Genomic DNA, 13,072 nt, shown 5'->3' on the forward strand with positions numbered 1-13,072 from the left:
CACTAACGTTTTGGCCTTCATCCAGACTCTTGTAGCCTTCCCGGCTACAAGACAGCAGAATGCTGCTTTGTAGGAAACAGAAAGTGTTTATATCCACAAAACACAGAGTGGGTGTATGAGTTAGGCCAGTGTGGATCATGTCCCTCTGGCCTAGGCTTTCACCCTTTTGGAGGATAGCGAGGACTGTGTGAGGAGAGAAACCAAAGCTGAATGTAATGCACTGAGAGGATACACAGGAGATGGCTTGCTTCCTAGAAATCCGGGTGGATAATTTAGGTGCATTCTGTCCCAAGAATATGACTATTAAAAAAACCTTAACTGCAATTGTTTCCTGTTGCTGTTTGGTGCCAAGGCTGTGTTAACAGAGCATAGAGCAATTCCTGTTTTGTGGAACCCACCCTGCAGTTCACAGAAAGGAACATGTTTCCGCCGGATGTGTCCTATCCTCCCGGGGCTTGAAGCACATACGTAGCTTGTCTCTTTGGCAAGTAGAATGAGCTCATTACTTCTATGTTACTAGTATTAGACACAAGCGTTTAGCACAACAGAATTGGCGTAATTGTGTGAGCTCCATCCAACTGTCAGCCAACTTGAGCGAAGTACATATAGTGCAGTGTCAAGCCTTGTTTCTCTGTTCCATGAAAGTGGGTCAGGCAGAACACCTGCAAAAATCAGGTTTACAGATCTGGGCTCATTTGTTAATATCATGACTGTCTTTTGCCCTTTAAAAATACTGTTTATTACTTTGGCGTTGTGACAGCTCAGCTGTGCTGTATGAACATAGTTTGAACAGAATGGAGCTAAAATCAGGACAATTGTAGTTCTGCATGTAATGCATAGCTGTCAGTAAAATGGAGCCATTTGGAAGGCAACTCTGTGTGGTAGCCTAAAATCAATGCAGGTCCTTGGTTCACTGTTCTAAATTTACAATCTTTGGATACTGAAAACATCGATTCAGTTTTCCGTCTGTTATCGTAATTTTGCTAAGATCTGGCTTTTGTCAGCCTGCGTTGAGGATAAATGAAATCTTACACGTATTGCTTGGCAGTTAGAATAAGACATGAATGATTTGGGAATTTGGTGGGGGGCGGAGAAGCTATGTATCATTGAGCCAGAGTATAATTAGCGAACTATAGACAATACTGTGCATTATGAGCTCCATTGGCAGCTGTTTCCAAGACTTCATGCTACAAACGGAACACTCGTGAGATGAGAAATCTGTTGTGCTGCCCAAGAGAGCTACTTTCGCCACAGCTCCTAACTTCTCCTTGATTATTGCAGGTCCAGCATTCTATTAATAGCCATCCTATGTTTTTTACGTATTTATTTATTTTGAAAAAAATAAATGTGTATCTTGCCCTTCTGACATGGCATCTTATAACAAAAATTAAAGACTTACCTACTTAGTAATAACAGAATAGTTAACACAGTGAAAAGCAGAGAGAGAGAGAGAGACCAGATTTTTAAAAAAATCTGTAAGGAGGGCACCAACCACACTTTCAGGGGGGAAAGAGTTCCCAGGGCCACAACAGAGAACCAACACTCATGAGCCAACACTCATTGAATTGCTAATGATGATGTGGCCTGCAAGAGAGCCTCCTTTCAAGAACTTACAGGGTGGGCATATTTATGCAGTAGATGGTGGTCCTTCAGCTACTTTGGCCCACAGGTTTTTTAGGGCTTTTTACTGAGTTTATGCAAGTTGTGAGATTATCTGTCTGTTAACTGGTTTTGAACAACTGCCCGTGTTAGTCTTCCAGAATTGTCGCAAACTTAGGGGGGTTTGGGGTGCTCAGAGTTCTTGGTTCTCGAACCCTAAAGCTCTGAAGGCCCCCCTGTTCAGTAGTACTGCCACCACCCTGTATGTTCCAGTGCCTCAGTCCTGGGACACTGAGACCCTCTAGGCTTAATTCTATCCCTTGCAGGCACTGAGTGCTTTCTCCAATTAAAGCTTCAGTCCTCAAGTTACTAGACTTCAATGAGCACTTGGTAGCTTGCTGAATGGCTAGGCAGGATTCTGAACCTTTGTCCCCAACAGACAATGAGACAACTTGGTAAAAGAGATTTTAGTTTATTAAGTACATACGGTTACATGCAAATGCTAGAGATGTTTGTTACATGCAAACATCTAGGAAACATATCAGCAATAAAATAATAAAGCTAGCTGGCTATCTCTATTAATCCCTATCTCTCACCTGGGTCAGTTACTCTTGTAGATCTCTTAGCTCCAGGCTACCTGTAAGGCCAGATGCCCATGGTGGACAATGGAGCTCACCGTGTGCAGGATGTTGCACCCCAAAAACTCTGCCCAAGAAGAACCGGACACACCCCTTGGGGCACTCATTATATTTCTTATGCTAATAGTACTGAGGTGACTTCATACTTATTTAGACTGTCCAATCAGAAACTTTTGAGGACAGAACCTTCTCGGAGTGGGTCTGGTTGCTAGCCCTCCTAGTTCTTACCCATCCCAACTGGAGATTCACAGCTGCATACCATTCCGCTTGATCAGGCGCCCCTCAATCTACTGAGGTGTTAAACATTCCAATGGGTTGTAATTCTTGTTGTCTGTCCTTTCTGGCCAGCAAAGGAGAGACAACAATCTTTTTGTTTGTTCACTCACATTCTTGCAGCTAGGAACTGCTAGCCACTTCTTCGTTACTGACTTACTTTGGTTCAGGCTTCACATGCTAACCTAGGTCTAAACTGTACATATTCATGACAAGAATGTGAACAGACTGTTATACAGGCTGTTGCTTAGCTTGGACTGTAACATTTCTAAAGGGGAGAAAAATGATGAAAATTGCCATTGAGTGAGTAATAGATAAACACCAATGGGGCAAATGTTTTCTGCGGTCTTTATGAATCTATATGTGCTAGGATGCAAGGGCTGTCGTCTAAAACTCTAAAGAGGTGGCTTCTTACCATGGTTTTGAGAGTAATTTCATGTGGTCATTGATTTGATTGTATATTTTTTTTTGCATTAAAAAGTATTATTGAATTGAAAATAAAACAATTTAATAAAGGTTTTTAAACCAAAATTGATCCAATGGTGAGTTTAAACAAAAAAAATGGGTTCTTCCTCTAATTCAGTGATTCCCCAATTTCTTTGACTGGTGGCTTCCTTGACCTACTGGGCCATTGGCTGTGGCTCCACATTCAGGCTGCAATTCTATGTATTGTATAGGGTGGTGGGTTTTTCGCAAGTATTCTGTGGCTCCCCTGGCTGGCTTCCTTGGCTCCCTGGAGAGTCACGGCTCACAGTTTGGGAAGCACTGGGTTCAACCTATTTGCTGAGGTAGGGGGAGGAGGAAACCCTTTTCACAGCTAACAGTCTCAAGACTGGAAAAAGGAATATATTACATTGGCAATAAATAACTTGTCTAGAATGTTTACCTTAACAAATAGCCGCAATGGCAAGGCTATAAGCTGCATTTTGTTGGGGCTGTAAGGACAATCATCAGCTCTTATTGTGAAATGAACCTTCAGGGTTATACAACAAAGGGTGTGACCAGGCTTCCAGTAATGTGATCTGGTGAACTCAATTGCAGTTAAAGGAACTTTTGGCTTCTGGTCTGGTAAAACCAGTCATAGTAAAGTATGAATGAACAGACACAATCCAGCAGTCTATTTGTTAAGCGATGGCTACATTCCAGGGTCTGTTCCAACATTCTCACTCTAAGCACATATCTTGCACCAGCCAGCACTAGCTTTTATTATTCTGTATCAGTGCGCAAATGCAACACGTCAGCCAGAGTGATAATAAGGCAGTTGATTTTGAGGACTTAGGGAGACTTGATAGAGTGTTTTCTGCACTTTGGGTAGTTAACAGCTGCTGTAACTGTTGTCCTCAATTGGTCTCTCTTTTAGTACTCTGGATGCATTGCCTTTGCAGAAGTGACTATCATTACAGCATCTTCATTCCAAAACAGCAGGGCAAATTTGTGCTTTAGGAGCCCTTAATCAGGGCGGCATTCTGCAGGGGCATTTTTTCCTATGTGCAGTAAAGTGATGGAAGAACCTGTACGGTGTATATCTTTTGTGAGTCCCTTTAAACTGCATTTACAGTCATTGTGAAGGTCATACTCAACCCCTGGATTCTACTGAAAAATTCAGAAGCTATGTCATTTGACATAGCGCCACTCAATTACCATGACAGAAAACCTAGAATGGTATCAGTACTATAGCAGCAAATTATACTACTAGGTAGTTATTAAAAGCAAGAGAAAGTCAGAGTATTTCAGGTAGAATTAGTTGCATATATGTTAATAATTTTTAATAGGCAACCCAAAGCACAGTAATAACTCAAGAATCTAAATCCAGATGTGTATAACTCGGTAGATAGTCTCAGAATCAGAGAGTCCCAGGAAAGTGTATGGATTTATTATAAAATTAGATTTAAAAAAAAAATGTGGTAGTAAGAAATGGCTATTGTATAACACTAGCAGTGTAATGCCAAGAACATTTATCTGGGAGTAAGCCCAATGAAGAGAGTAGGATTTACTTCTGAGTAAACGGAGTAAGATGGTGGAGTGAGTGATTCAAGGCAGGGAAGGGATTGATCTTGGCAATGTTACACATTGGATCTTATTCCTGATTTTTCAACCTACCCCACCCTGTTCCTCTCATCAGAATTGGGCCAGCAAAATAGCTAGTGCAGGTCAGAGGAGATCCAAAGGTGATCAGCCTAGTGGGAGGTAAGTAGAAAAGATTTTTACTTGCCTCTCACTGGCTGTCAAATTGCCCCCACCACCGTAGCATGCAGCACACATGCACTCTGTCAATGTGGTTGCATGGTGGAAGATGGCGGGGGATAGGATTGAGCTTTTAAGCCATTTCTGTCCAACGTTGCATATACGCAACAAGGATCAAATGTGTACACCTAAGGGCTGGGCAGAAATGGGTTAATATGTTACTTACTTACATATGGATGGTAACTTATAACAATCCTGCAGTCATGCAAATTGCTTTGTGTGCATGTGCAAAAAAGCTGCAATTAGTGGCGCTTTCACAGAGTATATACACCAGCTGTATATAGCCGTTTACGTGTGTATAAGTCTACATTAGGATAATACGTTAATAATTCCTACACAGCAGTCTGCTCAGAGTGAGGATATAACCATTTATATATCTAGGAATGTAATCTTCGGTATTTGTATGGAAAATGATTTTTGGATGCCTGTAAATGGAGACATCTCAAATTAATCCAGAGAGCTAATGATAACACATCTATATTAAATGATGGCTATGATCCAGAGACAATCAGAGATGATGGGGGATAAGATTGGGCTGTTGATAGGTTACTTGCGTACAGATGGTTACATGTAACAAACGTATGAGACTGATTTGCAAATGCTTCATTTCAAGTCAAAATGTGGTCAACAGGGATGGCTGATATTATGCATATTGCATGCTTTTTTTGGATTCTGGTGTAGAATAGGAAAACACGTGACGACTGTGTCAAATTTGCTAACAGGTAAAAGCTGCTCGAACCCTACATCCTACCCCTATTATTGTTGCTGGGGTACTAAAAAGAGATCTATTTCATATGGCCTGGGCACTAGATGTAATGTTTCTTGTGTCAGTAAGAAGTGATAGGAGAGGTATCTGAGCAACCCTGAATTACCTTGAATCTCTTGCAATCCTTTCTTTGCAAGGAATCATAGATTTGCCTGAGCTCTGACTTTGAGAGGAAATGTTCTCACTAGCCTTGTGTTGCTTCTAAGATCACAGTTCAAGGTGATTTAGTGGTTTGGTTGCCAATAGCAATGCTTTTACATAACCTTGGTGCTTTGTTGTGGTCCTGGAATGCAATTTAGATCCTGGTCTGCAAGAAAGGATTAAAAGTAGGCCTCTCAACAAAAACATAGCATGGAAGAGCTTGGAATAAAAAAAAAAATGAAATACCCAGTACTGCGGAACAAGACAGAAAAAAAGGATGTAAAGGAGGCCTATTGTTGAATTCTTGCATCTACTGTATAGGTTAGGAACAAAGAGACATAGTTGCAGTTTCAAAACAAGGTAGAACAAGAAAAGTGGCCTGAAGGGAAAACATTTGCAATAGAACAAGCCTAGGAATAGACTCTGCATAGGGAAAGTGGAAAGAAAGCACATACTCGGAGAGAATAAATGAGTCACTTGCTGGGTTGATTCAGTGAGCAATTTTGCAGGAAGGCAGGTGAGAGGTAGGTATGGACTTGTTTCCTGCCTGCCTGTCAACACAAGATCACAGGCCGAGATAAGAACCAGAAGAAAGTGACAAATAGCCAGGGTTTCTGATATGGTGCTGGTCACATTAAAGGAATCTGAATGAAAAGGGCAAGGGAATTACAGCTCAAGCCTATGCATGTTAACTCAGAAGTTAGTCATATTGTAATCAATGGGGCTTATTCCCAGGAAAGTATGCATAGGATTGCAGCTTCAGAGCCCAGTCCTGTGGTCCGCGCTGCGCCTTCACAGCGTGGACCACAGTCGCAAACATGCTGTAAGTCGCAAACATGCCCAGTGAGCGCCTGCGTTCTGCAGCTCAGCGGTGCCTGCGACTGCCGGGCTGCGGAATGGGGCGGGGACGGGGGCGATCCGGAGGGCTGGGAGGCTAGCATGACGCGGGGAGGGAGCGGGGAGGCCAGCGTGACGTGGGGAGGGTGTGTGTGCCAGAGACGTGCCGGGGGCAGGCACAAGGAGGATCCATGAAGCTCCACTCCACAGGATCCTAGGTGCTCGTGGAGGCTGTGTGCCTTGCACGAGCACCTTTACTTTAGCGGCGCCCTTTGAGCGCCACTAAAGAGAGTAGCCCCATTGTGGGGCTGCCTCCCTTACCCGGGGGAAGGGGACGAACGTCCCCTACTCCCGAGGTGCCTTCCGTGGTAGCGTGGGAGGCGCTGGATTCAGCGGCAGCCCTTGTGGTGCTGCCGAGTGGGGACTCCCCAGGCAGCTCAGGATTGAGCTGTCCCTTAGGATTGGGCAGTCAGTCTGCTGCGTGCATTTTCACTGGTTGCAGAAAACCTGAGTGACAGTCTAACCCCAGACTTTAAGAAGAGACTGAGTGTCTTAGTGATTCCCACCTGTTTTAGCACGGGGACCCACTTTTTAAAACCCACTCTATTGGGACCCACCTAGCTTTTACAAGACTAAAAAAAGAAAAATAAATAACAGTTTTACCTTACCAGCTGCTCAAGCCTCTGTTTTTATGCTTTTTACTATGGTGGGTGGAGGGATAACCTTCTGGAGCATTTGTTGAACTCCATGTTCGTTGGATTGGTTCTGTTATGGTGGCTTCACGTTCTCCTTCATCTGGTCTTCAACAGGAGCCAAGGCATGTTTGCCTACTCATGACTAAAAAGGCACATGTGGTTCGGTTTCGCTTTCCCTAGGGCTCAATACGTTTTCCTTGTCAACATGGAAGGGGGGGCTTCCTTCTCGAGTGTTTTTTGTGTGTGCCTGCATTCATTGGATTGGGACCATTTTGGTGGTGTTGTGTTCTTCTTAGCCTGCCTTTCAAAATGGAGTGAGGCACGGTTTCCTAGGCGTGCACGTGCGGCTCAGTTTCACTTTCCATAGGGCTCAATGCATTTTCTCATGGGAGCCAACCAATTTCAGTAGACTGGCTTTCCTGGAATTGCAACAGTGGTGAATTTCCAAAGTGGCAGAACGGAAGTGTCACAAGACTAATCATAAGTTATTACTTTGCAAATACCTGAAAGTGTCTATGTCAGTAAAGGCTTAAGCATGCTAAATATCAGCTTTACACAACATCCATGAAAAGTATCTTTTACACTAACTCTCCCAGCACTAAAATGAGGGGAAATGTGACCATTGCAACATCAAAGACACAACTCTTTCCGACCTTATTACAGCACAGTGCAACATGCCTATACCAGTGTTGCACAGTCCGGCTGCCTTAATCAGACAGTTGAATTAGAGGAAGGAGGTCAAGTCACACCATAGACCAGTGGTTCCCAAACTGTGGGTTGGGCGACCTGATTTTTGGTGGGTTGCGAAAGGGTGATGGAAAGGTCAGATAACTAAGGCCTAAATCCTAACCAACTTTCCAGCACTGGCATAGCTGTGCCAGTGGGGCGTGTGCTGCATCCTGCAGTTGGGGGGCAGTCACGGAGGCCTCCTCAAGGTAAGGCAATGTTTGTTTCCTTACTTCGGAGCTGCATTGCTCTTATGTTGGTGCTGGAAAGTGGGTTAGGATTGCGCCCTAATTGCTTCAAACCCAGAGGCTATTCAAAAAATCAGTTACTGTTGCTGCTAATTACCCCTGCAAAGAGCTCGGCTCCTGCAGTTTGCAAGCATGTGCAAATATAGAGAGAGAAATGTTTGAGATTAAATGTTATTTCTTTCTAGATATTTTTAAAGAGTTTTTTTTTTAAATCTTTTTTTGAAGTTTGGTAAAGCTAGGTGGCTTCCGATACAGTATCATTTTAAAAAGTGGGTTCCAGTGCTAAAAAGTTTGGGAACCACAAACATTTCCAGGGTAGAATATTAATCATTAGATTGATGCAAAAGTAAATGTAATTTGTTGTTGAGACAGTTGGAGAGAATTAACAGATAACTGAAGAAATCAGCGTTTGTGACATTACTACCGTGGCAATTAGGCTGAAGGGATGTACTTTCAAATATTAAAGTCTATAGGTCTACATTTTTTGCTACAATTGGTAGCATTTTTCTTTTTCACAGAGTGCACTTTATGGCTACTTTGCAGCATTTGACACCAGCAGAATACATGTTTTGCTTGCAGGGCAGCCCAGTAGGATTGAGCTGTTAATGCTTGAGATTGGATTGTACGTAGTTCTATATTTTCCACATTTGTCTATGTCTACATAGCTGCAACCAATCATCCCTGTACACATAATAATAGAATAATAAGTGTGTATGTGGAGAGACGGGAGAAAAGGAGGAAATCACTGTGAATTACCCATGACTTCTCTCTCCAGTTTGTCCCACATGGAAAACTTCGAGTCCCTGACAGAGGCTGAACTGAATCCCATGGAAAAAGTGCTTGTTTGCTTTATCTTCTCTTTCCTCGCAATTCCTGTTGCAGTTCCCCTTAGGGGAGTTGGATTAACTCCCTTAACCAAGAATTCAAAGGAAAACAATTAACGTAATTACAACCATGTTGTTGCAGTTCATTCACATTTGACTCCTCTCAGCCTTGAGCCTGCTGCGGTTACTCATATGTGCTTTCTCTTTTTCTGCAGAATGCCATGAACTTGCCTCCTGATAAAGCAAGGTTACTCCGCCAGTATGACAATGAGAAGAAATGGGAGCTGATCTGTGATCAAGTAAGTGGCAACCAAGACCTGCTTTTTGCTTGCTGCTGCTTAAAGGAGCAGTATGTGTATCTAACATATTTTAGAAGGCACAGATTCCCAAAGCCTCGTCATGGAATCATTCTCCCCAGGTGAAGAAAACAGAAATCTTCCTGCTTAGCAGAAATAAACTACAAGTAGATCATCCTTATCCACTAGTTTTACATCTGCAGATTTGAGCATCCACAGGTATTGAGCCCATGGCTCAGAGAACTTTAGAACGCCTCCCAGACATGATGGGAAGCTGCTTCTGGTCACATTCAGGAGGTGTTCTGAGGTGCAGGGAGGCCAATGGGGCCTCCCTGTGCCTCAGAAGGCCTCCCGGATATGACTGAAAGCCAAGCCACATTCGGTTTGTGGATGCAACTTCTGGTCGCATCTGGGAAGGATTCTGAGGTCAGGTGAAGGCCTGCAGCCCATTCCAACGGCCTTCCCCGACCTCAGAACACCTCCTGATGAGACCAGAAGTTGTGTCCCTGAACTGGAAGTGGCTTCCAGTCGTTTCTGAAGGCCTTCTGAAGAGACTGGGAGAAGGACTCAACCTTTGAAGGGCCTGGTGATTTCCTATGGTGTCACAACCTTGCTCCCCCCAGTGCCCCACGAATTTCATTATCTGTTGGTTTCCATATCCACAGGAAGTCATGGAACAGATCCCCAAGGATTCTGAGGGCCCATTATATTTCTATCTCCATATTTTATTTATTCTCCTTATTTTTATACTGCCATTCCTCCAAGGAGCTCAGGGTGTTGTACATGGTTTCATATCAGAACCTGTTATGTTTTAAGGGGTTCAAAGAATTCATTTTTTTGACCTAGAGAAATTGACATGGTAGGGCCTATTTGTTCAACCTTCTGGACACATACTAGGTGTGTGAAAAGCTTGTGCTTATTGACTCCTAGCCTATGTTGAGCCAGTTTTGTGAATCTGTGCAGATTCAGTTTTTTTTTTATGCCACTAGAAAATTAACTTTCCAAGCATTCACATGTTTTCCCTGGAAGTACCTTGGAAGTAATGGCTATGTGATCAGGTCTTCGGAGAGTCCAGGGGCAAAGAAGAGCTCAGTCCCACTTGAAACAAAAAGAATGAAGGGTGCAGAGCTCTTAATGTTCCAGACTGGAATTTTTGATCTCTCTGTGGTAATCGTGAAGGCATGCTATGACTGGGGGAACGAGTCAGGGAAAGTATGTAATGCATACTTTTGAGTCTAAACCCACTCAAGTTGCATCAGCACAGGTCACTGGTTAGGCTGAATATAAAACTCTGATTGAAAATATCCTATCCATATTTGAGAAAGTGCATTTTTTAATTTCCCGTTTGCAGTATTTCTTTTCACGTTGAATGGGCATGGTGTAGTATGAGAGATTCAGACAGTCCTGTCTGAATGTTGGTCACAACTTTAATAAATTAAATTGAGCATGGTCTCTTGGCCTGTGCAGAAACTGGATGGATTCAGTTCAGTTCCTGATAGATAGCATTCCAGATCACAACATGGCTATCCCAGCTTGGCATCTCTACCGTTATTACCATTTAATGTCTAGAGCTAGGTCACCATTTCATTGCCAAACAGAGAAGAAACAATGTCATTCTGTGTCATACAGTTTGGCTCAGTTAAGTTGCCAGTGTTCTTCAACCTGTGGTTTGAAGCCTCATTTTGAGGTGGGAGGTCGCAGCAACCTTTCAAAGCCTGTCACTTACAGGAACAAAAATGGCTCAGGGCCGAATCCCATCTAACTTTCCAGTGCCAGTGCAGTTGCAGTGCAGCCTGGAGGTAAGGGAACAAACATTCCCTTACTTTGAGGGGTCCTCCATAATTACCCTCCCACCAAAGGATGCAGTACACACTCCATTGGCACAGCTACACTAGGGCTGGAAAGTTGGATAGGATTGGGCTCTCAAGCTTATTTTACATGATTCTCACTTATTTTATGTTATTATCCACATTACTCCCTAACCTAAGATGGTACTCAAAACACCCTCAGTAGCCTGCCAGGAAAATGGTGCCATGCCCTCAGCTTAGCACGTGCCCTTAACTTAGGGGGAAATGGGGTGGTCATGGTCAGAGGCAATGGGGTGCATGGGTCCTGGGAGAGGGGGTGGGATCAACAGTGGGTCCCCAGTCTCATTCATTCATTCATTCATTCATTCATTCATTGGGGTTGTGGCATGAAAAAGGTTGAAGAGGGAGTATAGGAAGAAGTGATTTGCCTTACATCTCAAGAATGTTATTTTCTCAGAATGATGGAATTGCTACTGTAGTGGTTCTCACAAATTTAGCACTGGGACCCACTTTTTAGAATGAGAATCTGTCAGGACCCACCAGAAGTGATGTTATGACTGGAAGTGACATCATTAAACAGGAAAATTTTTAACAGTCCTAGGCTGTAATCCTACCCACACTTACCCAGGAGTAAGTCCCATTAACTATCATTGTTAAAAGAATATACATAGTAACTTGTTAAAAGTACAGGATTGTAACATTTCCCCAAATGCAGTCACATACCATGGGAGCATCAAGTCTATTATATTAAAAATAAAATATTGACATGAATGGGGACCCACCTGAAATTGGCTTGTGGTCCACCTAGTGGGTTCCAACCCACAGTTTGAGAAACACTGTGCTACTGGATGAGATCCATCATCATTGAGAACAAGTAGAACATGCAACCACAGTCTTTGAGGATACATTGCACTGTGCAATTATATCTGTAGTGAGTCAAAGAGAAAGAAATTACCATTTATGTGCAGCTGTGTATGTGGTGTGTTCTTTTGAATTAGCAGCAGTTACTTAAAACAAATAAAAAAGGTTGCATTTCTTAAAACAAGAGACAACTGGCAATACTAGATGGACTCTTAATAAATTAAAGGCCTGCAACCAAAAGACTAGCCACAGCATGTAGCTATACTTACTGTTTCTGAAACTGGGCCAGTGAGTTCACCAGTAGTTACACTAAGGCTTTTCAGATGTGATAACTAAGAACCAACAGCTCAATAGGATGTGCCTTATATATCCCCCAGAGCAGTTGTCAGATAGTCTTGGAAATGGATTGTGAGCACAGAACTAGCAGCTTGTGTTCCTGAATATTCTATGCAGAACATTTAAAGCATTGTACAGCTTGCAATTACAATTTACTGAGACACTGTGGCCAATTGCTTAATCTGCTGTAAGTAACTCATTTCCTCGGGGCTGTTTGCTTACAGCCTGCACAGTTAGAGCGAAAGCCTCTATGAATTGTGAGCTTTGTCCTTGGTTGTATACACTGTCAGCCAGCAGGATTTGGGAAGAATGCACTTGCTATATGGCTGAGGCCTAGGCACTGATATTCACACCTCAGAGTCAATTGTACTCATTTATGGCACACAGCTCTGCCGTTTCAGATAAAGATCAGCAGCCTTCAAGTCTGCAGATACAGTGATAGCAAGGCTCAGGAAGACAGGTGAAGCATCTAAATCAGGGGACAGAGGGAAATCCAAGGAAGACTTATGTATTTTGAGATTACCCTCTGAAACATTTTGGTTTACAGGGTTTTTCTGCTAGAAATAAGTTATTCAAGCTACTGTCAATTCTCTGCTCACCTGAGGAGGGGGATTCCAAAACTTTTCACTTTCTTCTTTGCCATTATGTTCTACTTCCATCAGAGTACTTCAGTGCTCCAGTAACCCATCTGCAGCTGACCTTTTGGCTTCTTGGGGGTCATTGCCAGTGGGTGTAAATTAGAACCACCACAGAGCAGAAATGTCCGAAAGAGATTCTGAT

General features: G+C 43.1%; 1 protein-coding gene across 7 annotated transcripts in view; it reads left to right on the forward strand.

Moving 5' to 3' along the window:
• FMNL2 (formin like 2) overlaps nt 1–13,072 on the forward strand; it is a 215,902-nt gene that overhangs the window by 116,651 nt on the left and 86,179 nt on the right. For all 7 annotated transcript variants that reach the window (XM_066611970.1, XM_066611966.1, XM_066611972.1 and 4 more), the window contains exon 2: nt 9,207–9,290. In XM_066611970.1, the coding sequence (XP_066468067.1) occupies nt 9,207–9,290 (84 nt within the window). The remainder of the gene's footprint in view (nt 1–9,206; nt 9,291–13,072) is intronic.

The sequence above is a fragment of the Tiliqua scincoides genome, chromosome 1, assembly GCF_035046505.1.
Source record: "Tiliqua scincoides isolate rTilSci1 chromosome 1, rTilSci1.hap2, whole genome shotgun sequence".
Classification (NCBI taxonomy): Eukaryota; Metazoa; Chordata; class Lepidosauria; order Squamata; family Scincidae; genus Tiliqua; species Tiliqua scincoides.